Here is a 23639-nt window from a genome sequence, read left to right as displayed (position 1 = left end):
AAAAAAAAAAAAAGAAAAAGAACGGCTGGGAAACAGCGCAGAAATGTCTTGTTTGTGTCACTGTTTGAAAATCATTCAACATGAAGTACACTAAAATCCCATCAGCAAAAACTAACAGGCTTTTCTGTTCTATAAATAAATCTGAGTAGATCAAAGAGGATAGACGGGATTTGGTTGGTTTGATTTTAAACCACCAAAATAACTAAACAAGTGACGAGTTTCATCCTGCACATAGCAAAATCAAACATCTGGTCCAATCTGTGTGTGCACCTGTTTGTGTGCGCGTGTGTGTGTGTACGTGTGATTGTGCATTCTCAGGGAGGTTAGGTCATACCTGCTAATTAACACTAGGCCTTATTTATCCCTAGAGGAGCGATCTAATTCTGCCCTGTCCCGCACCGACATGCCAGCCTCCTGACACTGCTGGAAATCACACACAACACACACACACACACACACACACTCACACACACACACACACACACACACACACACACACACACACACTCTCACACACACACAGATCTGAACATTAACTCTAAGATCAACTTGCAGTGCCATCCTGCCACTGCCATCTGAGGCTACACAGACATAAAGATGACATGAATCATAACTTTTGGTCATTATTATGTCTCATGCTCCGGCTTCTCCTTCCAGGCTGGCTCCATGAGCTGGGCAAACGTCTGGAGACGCCGTACATCAACAGCACGGTGGGCGGCCCGACAGTGCGCAGCTCCTACATCGCCGCCCTTTACTTTACCCTCAGCAGCCTGACCAGTGTGGGCTTTGGCAATGTCTGTGCCAACACCGATGCTGAGAAGATCTTCTCCATCTGCACCATGCTTGTTGGCGGTACGTCTGACACTAGGGTACAGTCTCCCTCTGGCATCCTGGCATGATAGTGCCTCTGTTCGGCACGCCCATGCGAGGACTTCAGCGGGAAGTGGGTTGGTTAGTTTGGCTGGCCTTTAAGATGCAGCATGTTGCCATCTATATAAACCAATGCACAGATTATTTTAGCTGAGATGGCAATTATTGGTGCAACAAACCCAGAAGATACTTATTTTGTTTATTTTTTTATTCAGACTGCTATATATGTCACTATATTGATCATTAAGTAAATAAACAATAAGTGTAGATGATTGGGCAGGGATATACATCAATTTATATTTTCAAGTCAGAAAAGTAAATAAAGGGTAGTCACCTTTAAAAGTTATTTTTCTCGCTGCAATTTAACCAACCAAGAAACAGCCTTCAAATTGTATCCAGCCTTTACATTACCATTCACTATCTTTCAACGTATTTGTTGTCGTCTCTCACACAGCGCTGATGCACGCCCTGGTCTTTGGTAACGTGACGGCCATCATCCAGCGCATGTACTCAAGGCGCTCTCTTTACCACACACGCATGAAGGACCTGAAGGACTTCATCCGGGTCCACCGTCTGCCCCAGCAGCTCAAGCAACGAATGCTGGAGTACTTCCAGACCACATGGTCTGTCAACAATGGTATAGATGCCAACGAGGTAGGAGTCCCTCTCATTGTCCTTGTCATGTAATACTTTAGTACATGGTGCTGTCCGCCCTCAACAAACTTCAGGGCGATGTTTAGATAACAGTTAGCACTGAGATCTGTTCCATAGCCAATTCACAATGTTCTGCAGCCGCAGTTGTTTATGATCTTTCACAACACATGGCCGCCTGAACACCAGTAATTGACATCCTATTGAAATTCAAAAGGGGCTAACTGGTGGCAACACAATCCATTCCCTAATTACCAATCAGTGTCACACCTCATTACATCTGTCACACATCCCCAGCTCCTGCACGACTTCCCTGACGAGCTGCGGGCCGACATCGCCATGCATCTGAATAAGGACATCCTCCAGCTGCCGGTCTTTAAGGGGGCCAGTCGTGGCTGCCTGCGCTCGCTCTCCCTCCATATAAAAACCTCTTTCTGCGTCCCTGGGGAGTACCTCATCCGTCAGGGCGACGCGCTTCATGCCAACTATTTCGTCTGCTCCGGCTCTCTAGAGGTGCTTAAAGACAGCATGGTGCTGGCAATATTAGGTATGTGATATGGTCCTTTACAGCATCATATTTAAGGTGTTAATGAAGTATAACATGATGCAAGAAAGTGAATATTTAATGTTTTGATTTTAGGAAAAGGGGACCTGATTGGGTCTGATCTGCCTGGAACAGACCAGGTGATCAAGACAAACGCTGATGTGAAGGCGCTGACCTACTGCGACCTCCAGTACATCAGTGTGCGTGGCCTGAGAGAGGTGCTGGAACTCTACCCCGAGTACGCCAGTGTTTTCGCGTCCGACATCCACAACAACCTCACCTACAACCTGCGAGAGGGCAGCCAGGACGAGGTACGAAACACTCACTCACACAAAGAAAGTTTCGGTGATCAGATTTCCCTTTTTCTCAGTTAAACCTGTCACAGTCTTTAAACAAACTTTAATTCAGTAGGCCTAAATCTGAGCCTACCATCCCACAAACTTTCCCCAATGTCTTAATCATACCCTTGCTATTTTTTGGAGGAAGGAGGTGGAGGAAATACACAAAACCACAGGGCAAACAAAGAAAAGAAGAGCAACTGATTAATACAATCAAAGAGAATTAAAACATTTATAAGTATCATCTAAAAAACTTCCCTTAAGTTGGCCCTTTAAAGAAGTGACTGACATACATTTGTCTAGTTTCAGTGTGTTTTTGTCACAAATTACAGTCATTAGCATCAGCAGACTGGATATTAATGATACAGAATTATGATATGCTATACAGTAAAATATAGATGAGGAAAGTCGTGATGATGCTGTCTTATCAGTTGGGGTTGTTATTAGTGGAGAAACTAGTGTTTTTCCACTTCTGCAATGGATTTTAACCTGTATGATGGTTAAGGTTTGGTGCAAAAGATTAAGATAATAAGCCATTGCTTTTCGATTCTAGAGGGCAAATACTAAAATCTCTTAAGATAGCTTACAATTTTCTCCAATTACATATTTGATGCTTTTTACTCACTAAAATGGACCCAGATACCGGATTGTTGTAGATGTTGTTGTAGCGCCCTTCCATTTGACATTGCATCTCAGTGGACTCCAGCACCTCAGCCCTTTGTCTGACCATGAAACAGAGCATACAACATGCCAGACAAAACACTTGTGCCCCCTAAGGTGCCTTTGTCACTCTCCTTGACACTTGTTCTACCACAGCGACCAAAGGGGCTGTTGGTGGCTTGATTGTCACACCAATTACCATGCGTGGGTGCGACTGTCAGGCGGCCGTATCGCTTGCCTGTTGCCACCCCAAAGCACGGCAGGATGACATTACACCCAGACACCGACCTCCTCTCCCGCTTCTGCCTGTTACTCCTCACAGTTATTTAAGAAAGCATTACGTAAGGCAAGATAATCCTCCCGTCTGTGGAGAAAACGGCACCTGTTGCTCTAACACATGTAGCCACATTATTGGGCGTTGTTATATAATCTGTTTAAGGATCTGGAAAACAATGAAATGGAATTATGGTGGCCGTTGAGCATGGCATTTTGTTGAACCGTACGATCAAAACAAATTAATGCCACGACGTCTTTGATGTGTGACTGACATAACTGACAAAGTTCCCCGAAGACTTCTCATCTGTATTGTCAGTCTCAAACATTTGGTACCTGCTTCCAAGAGGCCTTTCCCCCATTGGCTGAAGGTTCTGTTGCTCATTAGTTTTTTTCATTTCGGGGAAGGTTTTGTGTTTTTGTTGTTGTTTGTTTTGGAACATTAGAGACAGAACATCTGGGCGTGTTAATTACTGGATGTCTTTTTGTCAGTCAGGCTAAGGGAAAACAACTTCAGCTATATTTATGAGGGCTTCAAAAACAGAACGATTTTGCTTGATTGGTTTCGTTCAACAAAGAAACATCATAGGTCAAATTTGGCGCTTGACAGAATCCAATCCTTAAGATCTCCTATAAGTATACTTACATGACTGGAGTTAGAACAGACTTTCATTCTAATTCGAGCAGGCTTCTCTGCGTTGTTTGGGAATCACGAGCTCTCTACATCTCTCACACCATCTGCTCAGAGTTCATGCTCAAGCACAAAGCCAGGGCACCGGCGCCCCCCTGACAGGATGAAGGAGTGCTCAGCTACCTGGCCGAGCTGCCAGGTCCCACGTACACGCACAAAGTCATACTAGCGTCATCCATATCCTTGCAGTGGGCGGTTTGAGGTGGGGGCTGCAGGAGGATGGGATGTCCCATTACACTCGAGAGATACTTGAGAATTTAATGCTGACTGTACAGCAATCAGTCAAATGTAGTGAAATACTGCCAAAGAAACAGATTGCAGGAATGCCTGTTATAGTATAAGATATCCACATGGGACTGCTTTATCTTGTCTAAAAGGGAAAAACACAGACCACCAGATGGAAAATCAGGATTTTCTGTCAACTCTATAATTCATTTTCAACTTTTATTGCACTGATGTCAGTTAAATTATTATCAGTATGTTTTGGCAGAGAATGCAAAGGCTTTACAGCAACACTGATTCCAAAATAGTTTGTGGCGCACTGTGAAAAAAGTTCAAAGACAATATATCTGCTGTTTAACTTCATTAGCGTTATTGATTTAAGACTGGGAAAGTTGTTCGAAAAGCTCAGTCGTTCACAAGAGAGGACGGGGCAAGGTTCACCACTTTGTGAAACACTTGACTGTATAAAGTTTATTACTAACATGGCTTTGGGGACACCTATTAAAACAGTTTACACAGCATCCCAAAGTTTGGGGGAAGATGTGTTGCAGCTTTTTGGCGATCCAGCTTATACTTAGAAACTAACCAAGCTGAAAAGGAGGGGTTTTCTTTGACATTCTACGACAAGCAAGACCCTCAATCTGCGATCAAGTTGACTTGACATGAGGATCTTAAAACTTGAATAAATTGAATCACCAATGCAAAAAATAACACACGCTTTATCAATGTTTAATAATAATGCACCAAAAAAAAACATTTTGATTAGAAAGGGGTCATATCATAGTGTTGAAGCTACAGAGAATTATCACCTAAAACCGTAGCTCTCCTCGACTTTACAGAGCTTTATTGTTTCACCTCATCATTTAGCTGTCTGTTCCTTTACTTAACTGTTTTAGTTCACTGTCACCGCTCTGAGCGTTGTTTTGAGCCACAGCAGGCAATTGGTTTTAGTGAACACGCTCTAAAAGCCCACGTTAAACTACCTGTCAGCACCAGTGGGCACACTGCTGGAGAATGTATTTAAGGATTTAGCTGTAATGAGACGGATATTCTCTGTATTTTATTTCTTAGCTGTACTAGAGTATTCAATAAGCTAATTTACATCTGTGGTCCCTGGGCAGAAAACAGAGACAGCATGTCAAGAAAATTGATACTGAGATAAAGCGTTTCCCTCAGGAGTTGGTAGAGACCAAAACCAGAGCTACAAGAGAGTGAATGCTGGACCAGAAACACACAGACTCTCGCTCATTTCAACTGCTCAGTGTGTAAATAAGTGTTCACAGCTTGTTTTGGCTTCCACCAAGCAGCCAATATAAATCAGTAATCAGATTTTTTTGGTCAGGTTACATGATTTTTTGTGCACTTTGTCAAGTAGTCTTATTTCTTAAGGGTAGTGAGCTTTGATAGGTAAACTGTGATTGTACTGTCCTGGGGCAGAGTGGGAAGGTCAGTCCACCACCAGGGAGCCAGCACTGAGTCAAAATGTGGGGGACTGTAATGACCATGTCGCCACAGGGAGAGTTAAGTAGTCAGCAGTCATGGAGTGTGAAGAACAAGCTGGTCGGTCAGGAGTTATAGGGACACAACCCCCTCTGGAGCTTCATGTGACAACAACAGTTTAACAAAGTTGATAAAGGCACAAATGGTAACCAGTGGTGGGAGTGCAAAAAAAAACAAAAAGCTGGAGACAAGATGAGCTCAGTGTTTTTGACATGTTGGATGGGATAACAATACCAACCAGGAGTGGGCTGACAGAGTACAGAGAGGAGATGACAAAATAAATGTCACATCAACTGTCTCAGGTGGTTTTTGTCCCAAATTACCCACCAACACCAGTTTATAAATGAATTTGTGGCAACAAACAAAGCCAACAATTTGCTCAACCATGCTTCATTTTCTATAACACTATAACATTTAGTTTTAACATGGTGCTTCATGTTTTAGGAGACTTGCAAAGCCTCGAATCATGTCATGATGTAAACATCATCCATAGTTTGCTGATTTCAGTCAGTGTTTTCTAGACTGTTTTTTTTTTTTTTTTTTGTATGCACAGATCCTATGGCCCTAATGTAGTGATAGTATTACCTGGTGACCTCTGGTGATTCCACTGTCGAAAACACAAAATATGATGTCAAAAATAAAATGATCCAATTAAAAATCTCTTTAAAAAAAATGTTTTTGGAATGGCTAGTGTACAAGTTACTGTGATTTTGCCAGAGAAAATGTAAACACAGGCTCTTCCAGTCCGCATGCAGACCCGGTGGCAGGAAAACATAAATAGAAATAGTGATGGTAGTCCTGTTTGCTTATGTAGGTCTTATAGAGGCATCAGTATTCAATTGAGGTTTTTTCATAATCAGTTAAAAACTGCTTGTAGTAGCTTTAAAAGACAAGAGGCACCTTGTACAAAACCCAAACATACCCTACTAACTCTACTAATTAACGAATATATAGAACACTTACCATTTGTGACCCAAATAACAACGCTGACCTTGTCAGAAATGTCTGTTCTGTGTGCGCAAACACAAGTTTACATAAAAGGCTCTGAATTAAGTTCCGGTCCCACTTTGCTATGTGGGACACTTGTGGCATCAGTCCCCCATTAATTGATATTGATGTTCAATTAATGTCATTTAGCACCAATATCCCACGCTGGCTAGTTAATCTTTCCATGTTGCTCCAGGGTTATTTTTCCTTATGAGAAGAATTTGTCTCTGCCTTGAACAGACTCACAGATTTGTCCCCTCTGCCTCTCACATGGCACCACCGTCTGAAGAGATGCAAAGTTTCACAGCCTCGGTTTGATCGCCTCTTATTGTTGATGATTTTGCACTCAGTATTGTGCTCCAATGAAGGCTTAAATTTTATGCCTCGCCTCAGTGGATTGGCTCCCTGCGTTCAAGCAGCGTTACCGGCACAGTGGAGCGACAGTCTGTAGCTTGTGTTGTCACATTAAGCTATGTCATCAGGAGCACATTTTTCACACATGAGGGAAAGACTGCACACTACCACAGTTTTATTTGGCATCCAGCTGGTGATTAATGGTAAATTGCTAGCGACTCCATATAGGCCACGAGAAATACAAACTTTCGCTGGGATCCCTGCAGTTGAAAGAATTGGTTGTGTAGGACAGGGTTGTTTGAATTGAAGTAAAAGGGAAATGTCTTCCTGTGGATAAGTTAGTAAATGACTAATTAACATTTTACAAAGTTTTGTGGATGCAGATACATCAGGGGATTTAATCAAAGATTCCCTGTGGAGAATTTGACCCCTAGTATCCAGGGGAGCTGTTTTCTATGAGTGTGTTCAGGTTGTGTTTATTCCATGCACGCCTGTGAGTAGGATGCACATGCACACGTATGACACACTACACCGTACGAGCAACGTCTAAGACTGTTCTGCTGATCAGCAGGTGCAAGCTGGTAAACACAGACAATGCCAGATTCAAAATAGTTTCAAAAATCAGCGAGTGTATAATGAATAAATATGTGCACTCGACAAATCGGCGCATGTGGACGCAATAGTTTGTTTACAAGAAAGCTCCTCAGGCCGCCTTTCATTCCCAAAGATGTCATTGCAAGGGCCCATTTACATTTTTCAAGGTCTAATGAAGAGGATTCAGAGTTAGATAAATAAATACAGTTTGCCTGACGGTTTGTCTTTTGCTATCCTTGTTGCTTTATTTTTTTGTTCCTGCAGGGCCACAGCAGATTCTCAAGGTCACCCAGGCTTTCCCATGTGAGTTCCCTTCAAATTCAGTCATCTTCTTCTCTTAGAGTGTCATCATTTCTTTTCTTATAGTAAATTGACAAAACCTGCTTTCAAATTCATTTGGAGCAGGCAGGACTACAATATGATTGTCGTGAAAGATGTGTTGTGGTCTTTGAAAGCTCCCGTGTTTTTCTGGAGCATGCTGTGTTGCTGGTGAGGGGGGGAGGTGGGGTTGTATGTGCAAGGACTTCCCCTACAGGTTGAAACTCATTTAGAACAGAGAGAGCAGTTCAGTCCCTGGAGTTGGCTCCCTAAATGGGTCAGTGGCTCTCCGAACGGGAAACCTTATGAGCTACTTTTCTCACTGTTTACTGTATGCTGTATGCCCCTCCGTATTTTTATTCAAATGCTGTTTACAGTGTTCGCTCTGTCTAATATTCAAAAGTTCAATCTTATGCGAAACCAATTGTTTTTACTCGCATGCACACAGGCAGCCATGGGAAGGGCGTAATAGATTTTTAACAGGATTAAAGCAATGTGATTAAAAAATCATCAGCTGTAACTCATTAAAATCTAAATGACACAATAACAGCCCTTTATCAGCAGCTTTTTAAAATAAATAAGGTTATTATGTGCAAGATTGCTCGTGAAATGTGTTAATGGGGAGAGGTATTGTGAGTGGCATTCTGAATTTTTTTTTTCATTAAGTTCCAATATTCTGAGATATTTTAATATAAATGTAATTTTTATTCCATTATCTCCCAGTTGTACTTCTGCCCTAATATGTTTTCATTTCCGAAGGGGTTTATATTTTGGCAAACACATTTCAGGCAATTTCAAGATTATATCACCGTTCAGCATTCAAAATTGTAATTTCACATTTAAGAGTAAAGTTATTAATGCTGCGCATTGATTTTGCTGTTTTGCAGGAGTCCAGGCTCCCCTCCATCGTGGAAACAAAGGGGGATGACCAAGACGACTCCTTCCACCTGTCTCCAAACACCCGCTCCCGTCGCAACCTCCTGCTACCCAGCTTCAGCAGCCCCGTTCGCCGCACCTCCCTGGGGAACCTCCTGGGGGACGAGCTGCGGCAGTTTAACGCCCTGCGGCGCTGCCGTTCGCCAAACCTCAGCCGTGGCTTCCTCGGACAGAGCTCGTCCCCTCAGCCGCCACCGAAAAGAGAGCACAGCACCCCTACTGCGACCCTAGCCTCGACTTCAGCCCAGGGAGAGTCAGGGGCCGAGCAGAAACCAACGAAGCTGCTCATCCCAACAGTCACATGCTTTGGACCCCCAGATCTTAGTCCCAGGTATTGTGAGAGCGATCATCACATCTTCAGAACACATGCAGAAATGTATTAGATTTAATGTAATGTGAATGAAATACTTAAGCAATATGCTCTTGTACTAGCTTGACTTAAATGTCTGGTTTATGTCGACTTCTGACTGTGTTCTGTTTATGTTTTGGTGCAATATTGCATTTCATTATAGCTCAAATTGTTACCATAATTTCCACACTCAGACACACAGTGTTTTGTTATGAGAAAGGAAACAGTACAGAGATACAGGAATACTTACACTTGAACACAATATTGTCTAGAATGATGATAGTGTACATTGAATGCCAGGTATCTAAAGCAAATAAGAAGTGAAAGCCTCACAAAGGCAGAAATGACTAAACGCTACATGTCATCATCCTATCATCGCATAATCATATAAGTAGCCTCTACTACAGCTCATAGTGTCTCTTCTCCCTTCATAAACACTGTTGTTTCTCTCAAGAGGCTGAAATTCTCTCATTTTAAAGCGTCCAAAATGTGTGTACACCTTAAAACCATTTCACATTAGTCTGCTTCATTAACTTGATGCCTCTGTTTCTTTGTGTTTGTTGTTGTCCCTTTTTCCCATTGTCTCTACTTCATGCAGTGTTTTCCCTCAGTTTGTGGAAGACAATTTTGGGACACTCGCAATAAAAAGTGAATTGAATTTTTTTACATCATGTTTTGGACTATAATTATGACCAATTAGAGAACAAAAATTTTAAAAGGCTGGAGCGTATAATAGATAAACGACACAAAGCAACTTGGGGACCACTAGGGACCAACTATAACCATTAGGTCTGGTAAAAGTCGTTCAGTCCGTTTTGATGGTCTCCACATTGATTCTATATTAACTCTGTATGGATGCTGCACCTAAGCCTTATAATAGAGGGTAAAGCCCAGCATCATATCTCTCTTAGATGACATGTTTAACTGACAGATATCTTATTTTTGTAACAAGCAAAGAAGATAAATAAATACGTTATTTGGTAATTACCACCTACTTACCTTGAAATATGCGGACATGTAAAGTAAAGTGTTACCCCGATTCTATAGTCTATATATTCGCCCTAGTGCCTTCAAACGCCTGAGATGACCTGAGTAAGGTGCTGCAGTAATGGACACCTAAAGTCATGCTACAAAATCCTGCATCATCCACTTAATGTAAATGGTGTGTATTTGCATTGCATATTTCAACAGATGTCACTGCATTTCATTACCAGAGCACCTTATCCTCCTGCCCCAACCATCTGTATTCATAATGTATCCCTAAGTCATCCAGTAAGTCCTAGATATGGGTAAGTGCTGGTTCAGAGGGCTCAGGTGTCCACCCCTCCAGACTGGGCTCTTCTCCTCATGTTCAAACCCACATGGGCCTCTGCCAGCAGCAGGTCTCATGGCACATTCCTGGGTCGTCTGCGGGCTCCAGTGATAATTGAAAAAGCTCTACTGTTACATTAACTCCGGCTTCCCTCCTCTTCGCCCCTCTCGCCAGGGTTGTAGACGGCATCGAAGACAATGGACACACGTTCCATTTCAACGTGGAGCACAGCGGGCCCAAAGCCAGCACAGGAGGCAGCACCCAAGGTAAGGCAAACCACCACCAGCTGCGAGGGTAACCGGGGTGCCAGATGGCTGGAGGTAAACCCAGGAGTTCAAACGGTGGATACAGCAGTGCTGCCCTGCCTCCTTCTGGGGAAATATGAGAGAGCAGAGGACTGACATGACAGCCAGGTGTCTGAGGAGTCAGAGAACATGTTAAAGGACGACAGAGGTCAAAGCAGGGGACAGATTGTCTGAGATGAGCTTTCACCAATGATCATTCCGGGATGAATATCCAGTTTAGTTCAGCTGAAGTTCAACTGATTCACTGTGGTATAGTGAGTGCTCTGGAGACAGTGATGCACAACAGTGTACAGTAGCAATCTGGATCCTAAAAGTGGGGTTTTCATTTTTGTGTTTCTGTTTTTCTGTCCGTCTTGCAGCGCCTCCTAGAGGATTGCCTGCATTTTGTTTATTTTTTTCCTCATTTGTCTCAGTTGGCTCTTCTCATTTCTCAGCTCTAGCGTTCTCGATTGCTTTCCTCGCCTGTTCTCCTCACATCTTGGTGCATCTTACCTGAGACGTGAGAGGCAACATGCATTCAACATAATGAGATATAGCTGTATTTCAGAGCCCGTTGTTTATTATATCACTGTGACGTGTGGCACAGCTGCATCAACCCTCCATTGTTTTGTTATAGCTTACCTGATCTCGGGCAGATGAGCATAACAGTGTTCATAAGTAGTACCAAGGTGAAATGTTGTTAAGGAATCCGGTTGGAACAGCGCTTTATGAGGAAAGGAAAGTTTGATTGCACATTTAATCATCTTAAATAACTAATACAACCAAAAGAATATTTTCATGCTTCCACCATGGTATGTAGGTGTATATATGCCATGGTTCTCTCTCCTCAAGACGTATTTTAGGAATTAAGACATCCGTCAAAATGGTGCGGTGAGGAGAGAGGAAATGAGGAGGCACACAATAGAAAAATGAGAAAGGCCTGTGAATTTGACATAGTTGCTCATGTGGTCTGTTTACTATCATACTGGATCATGTTTAAAGTCTTGACGAGCTTCCCCTAACATACTGGAGCAACCTCATACAGTCAAGACACGTTCTGCAAGCTTGTGTGAACCATTTTTCAACTCTGCGAGTCTCTGAGTCACACATCAGCATTATGTTTTGTATCATTATTAATAAATTCTGAGTTTTGTGCTACTGAATGTTCACTCCTCCTCTTTCTCTCCAGACTCCACTGAGACTCATGCCACTCTGCTGCTGGAGACAGAGGAGGTGAGACAGAGCATCAGTCAACTCAACCAGAAGGTGAGGTACAGCCCCTAAACCCAAATTAAAATCGATTGAATCAAAGATAATGTAGAATCAGCGTTGCCCTGTTTCCCTCTCATCATCTTGTCTGTCTCTTGTCTGTAAAATTTATTTGAAGGGACTGGAAGCCAGGGCTCCAGACAAACTTATTTTACTAGGGGAACAGTGGCCTCTAACTGAAAATTTTAGGAGCACAATTTAGGGGCGCACACCGTAAATTATATTGACTATGTAATATATAAATATTGTAATATATATAATATAATATAATAATTAAGAAATTATTATATGTTGAGTTCAGTTTCATGCTGTCCTTTCTTTGCAGGTCGAGTCGGCCTTTATATTTGGTAAAGGGTCGTTCTTCCTTGGTAATGAAAAAGGCTCTGTTAAAAGATATTCATTTGGCTTCCTCAGCACACTAACAGCCTCTTGCCTGTGGAGTTGCATTTTCATTGGAGTACAGGTCACGGCATATTTTATGCCTGAGTCTAGCACTGTGTTTGACCAATGTGTTATGTTTGACTGTGTAGTGCCAGCATTACCAGCAAATTTCATGTTCCACGCATGTTGCGGGTATCGTCTGCAAAATTTGCAGTTCATGGCATTCGTCTCTCTGAGAAACCTTAACCAGTCAAATTTGCGCAGCCATTCTTCACGGAAACAGTATTTTCTGTCCTTTTTTGCCACACTTTTTTCACACTTGGACTCATCCTCTGAGTTAGGATATGACTCTGTCACGCTACGAGGCTTATCAGGGAGAAAAAAAGCGTCAAGAGTTTGTTTCGCCATTGTTCGCTGAAAGTAAAACCTTCTCCTGCCGCGTTCGGAACAATTTTAGGACCCGCCCCCTCCACACATTAGCCAATTACAGTGCCATTCCCCATTCCCTCCCCCTCTCACACACATTGGCCTGCCACCTGTCATTCCAGATTCCAGATTCTTTGATTCGCCCCTTCCACGTAGCAGTGTAAAAAAAAAAAACGAGAATACAACCTGTGTGCTACCTAAAGTCTGATTTCTCATAGAAGGGAATTCTGGCCTCTCATCCTGGAATCAGCAGCGCTTGTACATTAACAGGGAGAAACACATATTGAGATCAAGCAGACTGGTTTCTGCCGCGTATCTCAGCCGTCCCTGCACTCTTAATTTGAAAGTAAATAGAGCAAAGGCAGGTGCAGCGAGAGCATCCAGATGGGCCCAGGTAGGTGCTGTCTGAAGTCGATATTAATTAATCAGCAGGGCACTCTCTGCAATGCAGAGGATAGCCGGGAGTGCTGACTCGACAATGTTAAGAAGAGGAAAAAGATCATTCTGTGACAGCCTAGCTCTACTTGTGGGCCCCTCTCTGGTCCCCTTTGCCTCTCGTTTCGCTCCCTCTTTCCCAGTTTTCTGTCTACTTTCTCGCCTATTTGCGTCAGTTAACTCAGTCCCTGTCCCTCTGGATTTCACCACTGCGTATGAGGCTGTTTCTTACAGTCATGTTAGGGATTATAAATTGTTAAGTTCCCTTTTTGGAGGTCATCGGAAAATTACATCTGGACATGAGTCCGAGATTAAAGCTCAAAGATAGAATCTGATTAATTTGTCAGTCTGTGCTGGGGACTTAATTGGGCGGAACTGTTTCTTTTTTTGGTACTGAGAAGCTGAACTGTCATTTACCACATTGTCTCAGTCTAATAATAGGATATGGAGAGAAGGATAGAATGTGCTCAGAGTGTTTTTGACTGTGTGAATTCTCTACACAGATGGGCACATTAAACCAGGAAGTATCCGAGCTCACCAAGGGCCTGCACCACATGATGCATCTCCTCCAGGCCCACGTATCTGTGCATCACTACACCGCCTCCCTCCCCTCGTACCCGTATGGCATCCAAATGGTGTCCAGCCCTCCCACGGCCCCGAAAACTGGCATGCCCTTTAACCTATCTTCATCTTACCACCTCCACAACGATCCTGCGAGCCACGAAGGCTACACCCACCAAATCGTCGCGCCTGCAGGTCACTGGAGGTACAGTGCGGCTGCTGAAACCCAAACAGAGACTCACCACCGGCCTCAATCCTCAAGTCCACCCGCTAACCTCTCTGCAAACCCTGCAGCCAGGTCCGGCCCGTGTCACGGCTCCGAGAGCGTAAGCGCACATCTGTGGAGCAGCCCGTCTCTTCTGAGGGTCGGCCCAGGTCTACAGGGTGGAAGCTCAGGCCGTGCACCTCATGCCGGGCATGAGGACTCTGAAAACAGACCTCTCAGTGCGAGCCCGACCACCATCAGCCAGTCCCAGCCCACATTGTGCCTGCAGCCTCCCAGTGATAGCGATGAATACTCTTGCCTTCTCTCCAGTGCCCCTACAGGGATGTCCACACGCAGCCTGCTGGATTCGTCCCCCAGTTCTTACCCCCATCTCTGCCTGACCTCTGACTCCCATCTCAACTTAGCCACACACGAGGACATTTGTGGTCTGATGTCTGCCCCAGCATCTCACAGTCTGATCCAGGACACCTCCATCTTCCAAATAGAGGACTCATGCCCCTCAATCCACCCGGTGCCTGCCTCTCCACCCACATTACCAGGCCAGTCTCTGAGATCCTCACTGGATTCAGGATCACCGCGATCGAATGCTCCCGAACCCCAACTCCCCCTGGGCGACCCATCTGCCATAGAACACACCAGTCTGGAGTGCCTACTGGGGAATGGGGGCTCTACGGAGAGCAGAGACAGTGAAAGTGTGTCATCGCGAAGGTCCAGCATCGGCGTCCAGACTCAGAGCACAGAGCAGTCGTGGTGTCTAGACCTCACAGATTAAACTGCTTCTTTTAACAGCAGAAATACTGGAGTGAAAGACTGAACGAGAAAGTTATGAACATGCAACAAGTCCTAACAGTGTTTAAAGAGACTCTGCTGGAGATTGTCAATGTGCGCTGTATTTCCCTCTCTGAACTCCTGGGCTCTCATATTTGTCAAACTCCACGCAACTTAAACCATTTCTATGCAAACTACGCATGTCATTTGTGCATTATCTCAGCTTTACTGAAGTGTGTCTTTAAAGAAAAAAAGAAGAAGCTCCACAGCAGTGGGTTCCAGTATATACTGTATACTTTTTTCCAACATCCTCAGAGCAATTTGCAGTTGATAATACCTGTTACCTCCTTGCATGGTAAAGTTTTTTATTCTTTTTCCTAAGGAAAAGGTTTTCCAAATCAATGTGTAAGCATTCTACATGACAACCTGTTGATTGTGTGCACAGATGCTGTATTTGTAAATCAACACAGGTCACACATGTCTCACCTTGCATATAGGGAGTAGAGTATGCGCATCACACAGCTTAGATTGTTTATTGTTCTACATTGAATGTTTTTCTCAGTTCCAACGTTTTGTATTTTTATTTGCGAGTTCTCGGTGTATGAACATCTAAAATCCAGACTCCACTAATCAGAACTCGGTACATAATTTATGGTTTCAGTTTTAATTCCATCTCCAGTTTTATGCTGTCGTAAAGATCCTTTAAGGAGATTTGAATACATGTCCTACTTGTCACCAAGGCATTAATGATAGCGCTGTGAACTAGGTTTATTTACTTGCTCCACAAAAAAAAAAGCTTGAAAAATTCTTTCTCAAGGATCTACAATTCTAGAAGCCACGACATAGCTGCTGATGAATTAAATATAAACAAATACACATATTTAGATGAAAAGTGGGTCCCATGAACTATTTAGCACTGTCATTAATTTACAGAGTACGAATGCCTCCTGGGAACAAAACATTAACTCATGATACTCATACAATATTCAGAGTATTTAGGAACTTTATTCTTTTTGAATGATTTCTCCTTGGCTGACAAAATAAAGTATGCAGAAATGTGCGGATGTGTCATTTGCTGTCTAAACACACTTATCACACCAGTTGTGTGTTATTTTTCTGGGAAAGAAACGTCAGAAAAAGCGGCATATTATACAAATGAGTGCTCGATTGCATTAGAGCATCTTGTCAGTCAGGAATCCTGCATGAATGTCTGATGATTAATTAATATTCAACTCTTAGAGTTAAGCTCGGGAACTTTGTGTCAACGCTGCAGAAAAACTGTACTCACAGAGCTCTTCCTGTGCATCCATTAAGATTATGCTTTCATTTGTGTGTTTGACAGGTTGATTCCAAAACCCCAAAGTATTGATGCAGAAGTGTATTTTATGTCATAGGGCTTTATTGCTTCATACAGTTGGTTAGTTAATTTTCATACCCTGAAAAAGACAGACATAGTTATAGTTTATAGCTACAAACATTCATCTTTCATCTTAGTAGCTCATACCTGTCCCGTTCCCTCACTGGAGAGACAGGTGTGCAGTATTCTGACACTTGGGGACCTAAAGGGTAACTCCACCAATTTTGCTCGTTTAAGTGTGTTTACAGGTCTTGGGGAGTAATACTGCGTATGTGGGAGCAAGGATGTATAAAGCTTTTGTGGCTCCAGAGGAAGCTGCATGAAATCTGACAAACTGCCTCCAGTGATATCGCTCAGTGATACTGGATAGTGTGACTGGCTAAGTTGCACTGTGGGTGATGTTGGCATCAGGGTTTCAGCCACTGAGTGACATCACTGGGGGGAATTTATCAGATTACACGCGAAAGGCTTTATACTGCATTTCCGCATATGCCGTCGTTCTTCGCAAGACCTGTAAACGCACTTTAACGTGTAAAATTGGTGGAGTTACCCTTTAAGCTTGATGGAGAAGATGTGAATGAAAGAACCATGACATATGTGCTTACCTTCTTGAATTCAAAATGTTTTCTTCTAAAATCCAAACACGTGATGCAAAAAGCGCGTCAGGGGATCGTGTTATTATCAGGTCTTGGTTGGTGTACGTGACATTGTGGCATTTCCTTTTAAAAGAAAATGCAGAGGAAGATTACAGTAAATCTAATACAAGTTCATTTCTGATTCTAACACTCATGTTTTAGACAATTAAAACACATTCATCATTCCCCTCAGATTTAGTCTTGTGTGTGATTAAAAATGTCAAATGAAAGAGCAAGACACTTCATTAATCACTGATTAAAGCAATCAATCCTGAACTAAACAAAGAGATTCAGATCAACTGTTTTAAGAGCTACAGGAGCCTCATATTCATTCTAACTGCAAAAGTATTAAAGGAGACATATTATACTCATTTCCAGGTTTTATAATTGTATTAATGAACCTTAAAATAGAAAAAGTTTAAATGCTTTATCCTTAAAAAACACAGCAGTTTCCTCATTCTGCAGCTCTGTCTGAAATGCTCGGTTTTGGCTCCTGTCTCTTTAAGGCCGCCTCCTCCTGAATACCATGTCTGCTCTGATTGGTCAGCTCACACACGCCTGACCCAGCATCAACACAGCAGCTGTGCTCAATCTATTCTTGAGTGCCAAACTAGCCATGCGGCATTTCTTTGGCAAATGTATGACATTTGAGGACATAGTGAGGATTCGCAGCTGTTGTTTCTCTCATTAGCAGCCGAGCAGAGTTTTTGGGTGGTTAATCCCTTTTTTTTTTTTTTTTAATTTAAGCTGATCTGTTCTCGGCTCGCAATCCGATTATATAAGTGAATGTACAGTATCTTTCATGGTATTGGGTCGAGAGGGAACATCCTGAAACTCTCTACATCTATATCAACTTTTATTCAAGCAGTTTCATCTTATCGCATTCAGGCTTTTCAGGTAACAACAAAAAAACCAAAACAATCATGATTCATCTTTGTTTTTGAGTTTGTTCGATGTCCCCTGGCTCCGTTTCAACGGCCCTCTCATGTCAACAGCACAGCTCGTCAGACAAACACATCAAGTGCACATAAGTGGGGACACATTTCGACATTGTACTCTCAAATCACAGCCTCTCCAAACTCGATGGGTTGGGTCACTTGCTTATGACAAGAAGATGACAATATTGAGAACAGTAAGAGCAGTAAAGGTCTTAATATATCTTGTTTGTGTGCCTACTCTCTGTAGGGTTTATGAACTACCTACTGTGCAGTGCTTTCCCTCTGTGAGTCATGGGTGTTTTCTCTCCTTGATGAGTCACTCTGTGGGGAAAACCAAGATGGCAATTTCAAAAGTTTCAAACAAACTGAGCGTGCACTGGTATTTTACAAATTGCGCAACAGAAGTGGATATAAAGGAGGCCGAGGGGTATCGGTGCTCCAGTAGGACGATTCCTCTGGATCATTCAGGTGGGAGACGTGACGCCGTGAAAACATGAAGACTGTGGTTCTCGCTCTTTTTGTCGCAGTGGTGGTCAGCCAGAGTGAGTCAACGTGCTGTCGGTTTTGACTGAATTTTGTCAAGTTATGCGACAAAGGATGTTGAATAACATTTCTCTGTTTTTCCCCTAGGTGAAGCCCTGAGGTGTAACTGTGGCGGCATGAAGTACTGCCCACACCCTGTGGAGACCTGCCACGGTCCAAACCCTCAATGTGGCAGCGTCATCATTTACGCCGGATCCAGTGAGCTACTACTACTACTACTTATGATAATAACAATAAGAGGAAGAAGATGATCCATTCTGTCTTTGTCCATGTTTTCACAGGACCCAACCACTTCAAGGGCTGCATGACGTTACATCAGTGCATGATGCTGAATCATCCAGGGATCTCCACCGCTGCGTGCTGCGGGACCGACGAGTGCAACAGATGAACGACCCTGACGATCAACACTCTGATACTTTATTCTCCTGACATGTAGTGTGCATTATTATCACATTAAAGCACTATGCGTTTAAATGCCTGTTTTTATGCCTCCTCATTTTTCTCTCTAAACGTTTTGCTCTCAAACTTCAGTTTCCAGGGTCAAATAATGAACCTTCAGGCCAAGGTTTTCTTAGATTCGAAGATCTTTTCTCATTTTTGAGCCCATAAAATTCATCAAGGTCAGCTGTTTCAGTGGGCTAGTTTGGCAGATTGTGCTTTACAGATGTTGTGGTTTCTGGGCTTCTCTTCCTCAAGGTGTCGGCGTGTAGTTTGATCATAAAAGGAGTCTGCGGAGTCAAGGCGGGTGGAATGAAGAAGCAATCTTTATTAAAACAGAATCTAGCGCCTTGGATCCGGATCAGAATCGGCCGCATTCTGATATTATCAAATCTGTGGACAAAGCAACGCCAAAAAATGCTTTGCCTTCTGCTCCCTCAAAACCTCAGCCTTTTGCTCTTAGGAGGTTTTTCCAAGTCCCACCCCCTGTTTCTTTCCCTGCACCGGCCTTTAGAGCCCCTTTCCCAGTAAACACCCACTTCTTCTAATTGGTCATTTTGGCATATTATCCAATAGCCTAAAAGAGGAGTTGACCTGTTTCCCTGCTCTTCTCCCCTAACTCATCTGACCTGGCTGCGGTCAACTGTAGGTCTTGTCCCAAAAATGACCCAAATGGGTTCCCCATCCCTCTATGGGAACATAAATGTTTGGGCATCTCCCACCATTTTGCGGGGCCAACCTTAGGTTTTAGTACTTTATGATGGCCTGCTGACCTTTAGCCCTCACCAATTGAAAAACTACTTCAGGACCCTTGGAGCTGTAAGCCTCACTCTGTCTGCACTCTTTAACTCACATGGCGAGAAACAATTAATCATCATTTAACCTACACTAAGTAAATTCAAAAATCAGAATGTGTTGCCATTCAGACACCTCAATGTCTTCATTCCTAAAAAGACCTTCTCAGCCTAATGACTCAGGCCTTTAAAAGTTAGCATTGACATTTAGTCAGGCTGAATATGACAATGAAAAGGGCCTCTGGTGGATCAGTGAGGTCATAGTGGGTTTCCTGGCCTTGATAAGTCACTCTGTTTGTGAGGTAATGATCTACTGGATTTTCATTGCTCAACAAGGTGGGATATCTTTCAGTTTTTTTTATATGTGGCAGTGATTTATTCTGCTTTATTCATTGTATTATTATTTATTCAGAGATGTACAAACACAAGACATTGACACGTGAGTTCTGTCATCACTGGTTTTCAGTCAGTGTGAGTTAACTTAAAGGAAATGCAACAGACCTGCTGTGTATTTGATGGAAACTGGACGATGTTCTCCTCAAAATCAACCAGGATGTTTTTTTCCAATGTGTCCGTTTTGAGCTAAAGAACGTAAAGAAGTCATGTGTGACGGTGAAAACGCAGCGCTGATATGAACATCATGCAACACATGATGGAGTGTGTGAATAAGTGATGCTTGTGTGTTTTGTACTCGAGCACTGTCATCAGTTTCGTCACTTTAGTCATTTTTACATTTTTATATTTGACTTTTTAATTTTCTTTAATGGTTTTCCTAAACATCATGAAGGTAATTATTGGCTCTTTGTTATTTACAACTATTTTTGTTTTATAGAAATGTTTTTATTCTGGAAATTACATTTGTTCTAAGCTTATTAAAGGCCACATTCACATTTTCTACACACAGTCACGATGATTTATTTGATCCCGATATGATTTATTATGTTTTGCTTGCTTTTGTCATAGACCAGCGTGATCCTGTTGTTTTCATCTGGTTGTTTGTTTTCGTTACAAAACAGCTTCAGATCACTTACTGGAAAATTCTCAGTGTCCAAAGTCAATAATGAACCTTTAAGCGGAACTTCTTCTCATTTTGTGTGATGTTCTGTTGTCGTTATTATAATTGCGTGAGGAGGAATAAAAAAACATGAGCCTATACATGTCACAAATTGTCGAGCCACAGTTTTAGTTTTGTCTCTCTATCACATTGCACCACCTTGTGGTGGATGAGGTGCTGTGACGGGTGTTAGAAGAGGAAACACATATTGATCCGGTAATAATGATAATTCCATTCTGTTTATCTGGTTGGTTGTTTTTGTTGTAAAAACAGTTTGGAACTTTCCAGTATCAAAAGTCAATAATGAACCTTTAAGATTCATCACACGTGTGTGTGTGTGTGTGTGTGTGTGTGTGGGTGTGTTTGTGTGTGTGTATTACAAAACAGCTTCTCTGATTTTGGCAAAGACCATCTTGGTTCAATGTCCCCTTACTGGAAAAGTCAATACTGAACCATAATTCACGGGGCATTTAGGGTGAAACAAACCTTTTCTAGCAATGTAGGGTAGTTTGATAAATCCCTTTGTTTGTGAGTGAAACCCAGATGAAAATACCAAAGTTAATGATACACTAGATTTGCATCGATCACTCATCAGATTCAGATAAAAAAAGAGGAAGCTGGTAGACCTGTAGCACACAAGTGAGACATGTAAACTGTAGGAGGTGAGGTATCTTCATGTTTTTTCAAAATGTGGATAATGACAGATCTCCTAAAGTTACATTGCACTTGATTTCTCTAGTTCCTGTTCAAGCAGAGATCGCTGTACACAAGACAACGTGAAAACATGAGGACTGTGATCCTTGCTCTGCTGGTGTTGGTGGTCGTCAGCCAGGGTAGGTTAATTCACAGGAAACACAACAAACCTGCAAAAAACTGTCCTGGTGGCATTAGTGTCTTTATGTCTCCAGTGTTTAATCAAAACTATTTTGGCAGTGAATATGCAGCCTTAGTTTGAATATAAAAGTTGAAAATGATTTTTTTTGTTTGTTTGTATTTTGTTAATCTCTCAGGTGAAGCCTTAACATGCAACTGTGCTCACCAGTTCTGTTCAGGCACAGAATACTGCCCGACTTCAGAAGATTTAAAACATTTCGGACAGTGGGGATTTGGACCAAATCCTGTCTGTGGCAACACCGTCTATTATACTGGACCCCGTAAGTGGAGGCTGTTTCTTTAGTGTACCAATTCGGAGTCATTACTTTCATTGGAAACTCGTAGAAGTCGTCTGATGGATACTTCATCCTGTCTGTTCCCATGTCCTCACAGTTCCCAGCTCTAAGGGCTGCCACGAGCCCAGTGAGTGTGGGTGGAGCTTTCATCCTTACAGATCGTATACCACCTGCTGCAGCACTGACCTGTGCAACTGAGAAATGAGCATCACGCAACACACCTCTCTGAATAAAGATCAGTCGGTTACCCCACTTTTGTCATTTTTCACGTTTTATATTTAATTTTTTCTTTTTCAAGATTAACGTTACTGTTTCATAGTGTTGCATGACACAATAGTAAAGGCATAAAAGGAATTCTACATCATCAACGCACGTCTGCAACTTAAAAAGACAATTGATGGCGAAAATCTGGAGGCGCATCAGGCCAAATCTCGCGGTAAAACAACATATGTGATGGCCAGTTAGCTTCCGTTTTATCAGCTGACGTTAGCTTTCAAACGCTCCCTAGCTAACTGTTGGATAGTGTTAGACGACACAGAGGGAAAGCTGCAAATTAATTTGAAAATATTACCCACACCTCCTGGACACATTTACTTAAGCCTGGAAGTGAAACACACTGAATCTATTCAGCGTTATGTTAGCTAGGAAGTGTTTCAATGCTAGCGCTAGCAAATGGGTAATCAAATACGCTGTTTTAACGTGAAACATGGCCTCATGTCCCTCCAGATTGTCCTCATCCATTGTCTTTTCAGTTGCTCATCAATTGGCAAGTGGTAAACTGATGACAATTTTATCAGATTTCCTGCGCTTATATGGCTCGCAACCTGGAACAGAGCAGCATGACGCTACCTCAGCATTTCAAAGAAAATGGCCGCTGTGTGAATGTGGTTTATCGTACGTAGCGTGGGAGTCACACCACCTGTGTCATCTGTTTTTATCTGTCCTTGACGGAGTTGAGGTATCAAAACTCCAGCGGTTTCTTTCACTTTATTCAAGCAGCGATTAGGTGAGAAAACATGAGGAGTGCGATTCTTGCTCTTCTGGTGTCGTTGGCGGTCAGCGAGGGTGAGCAGAAAACACAACAAAACCTGCAGTCTGTTAAATTAAATCATACTCAAAACTGGCCTGGTGAGACGAGGGTCGTTGAATGTTTGTGGAATGTGACAGTACAACAATCGAACATGCTGTCTTCTTCTTTTTTTTTTTTTTTGGTTTTCCAGGTGACGCTTTGATATGTCACTGCCAGCAGACAACCTGTACGGGCCCTGTGGAGACCTGCGTGCACGGCACAGATCCTGTCTGTGCCAAGATCCTCGTCAGTGGATCCTGTAAGTATAGACCGCTCCTCCGGTGAACTGCTCAGCTGGAAAAACACTAAGGAAAGAAAAAAAAAAAATTACATCACCTGCACCATTTCAGAGTCATAACTGTCAGTGGAAACATTTCAGGACTTCCATCTTGTCCGTTTTTTCCATGTTCTCACAGCTGCCAGGATAGTGAAGGGTTGCATGTCTGGATTAGATGACTGCCTCGGGTTGCATTATCCACCCTATTATTTCGCCACATGCTGCAGCACCGATCTGTGCAACTGAGCAAAATGAGCATCATGCAGCACGCGTCGAAGTAAAGGAAGAATCTCCTCTCCAGCCTTGTGTGCTGTAGTGTTGCCGCAATAAAGATCAATCACTTTGCAACTTGGCTCTCTTTTCGGGTGTCATTTATTTCTTCAGATGGGTTTTTCCAAAACATCATGAGGCAAATT

The 23639-nt window shown here is 42.7% G+C and overlaps 1 protein-coding gene across 3 annotated transcripts in view; it reads left to right on the top strand.

Annotated features, from left to right (window-relative positions):
• LOC115571749 (potassium voltage-gated channel subfamily H member 4-like) overlaps nucleotides 1-16009 on the top strand; it is a 43517-nt gene extending 27508 nt beyond the window's left edge. For 2 of the 3 annotated variants that reach the window (XM_030401316.1, XM_030401318.1), the window contains 9 exons: nucleotides 658-852; nucleotides 1325-1524; nucleotides 1819-2068; nucleotides 2162-2376; nucleotides 7949-7987; nucleotides 8890-9269; nucleotides 10774-10865; nucleotides 12073-12149; nucleotides 13898-16009. In XM_030401316.1, coding sequence (XP_030257176.1) covers nucleotides 658-852; nucleotides 1325-1524; nucleotides 1819-2068; nucleotides 2162-2376; nucleotides 7949-7987; nucleotides 8890-9269; nucleotides 10774-10865; nucleotides 12073-12149; nucleotides 13898-14953 — 2504 coding nt within the window. In that variant the 3' untranslated portion in view covers nucleotides 14954-16009. The remainder of the gene's footprint in view (nucleotides 1-657; nucleotides 853-1324; nucleotides 1525-1818; nucleotides 2069-2161; nucleotides 2377-7948; nucleotides 7988-8889; nucleotides 9270-10773; nucleotides 10866-12072; nucleotides 12150-13897) is intronic. The other variant, XM_030401317.1, reaches the window with a different exon arrangement.
• Nucleotides 16010-23639: the final 7630 nt, after the last annotated feature.

This window comes from Sparus aurata, chromosome 20, assembly GCF_900880675.1.
Source record: "Sparus aurata chromosome 20, fSpaAur1.1, whole genome shotgun sequence".
In the NCBI taxonomy this organism is placed as follows: Eukaryota; Metazoa; Chordata; class Actinopteri; order Spariformes; family Sparidae; genus Sparus; species Sparus aurata.
This window is presented reverse-complemented; position numbering and strand designations above follow the sequence as displayed.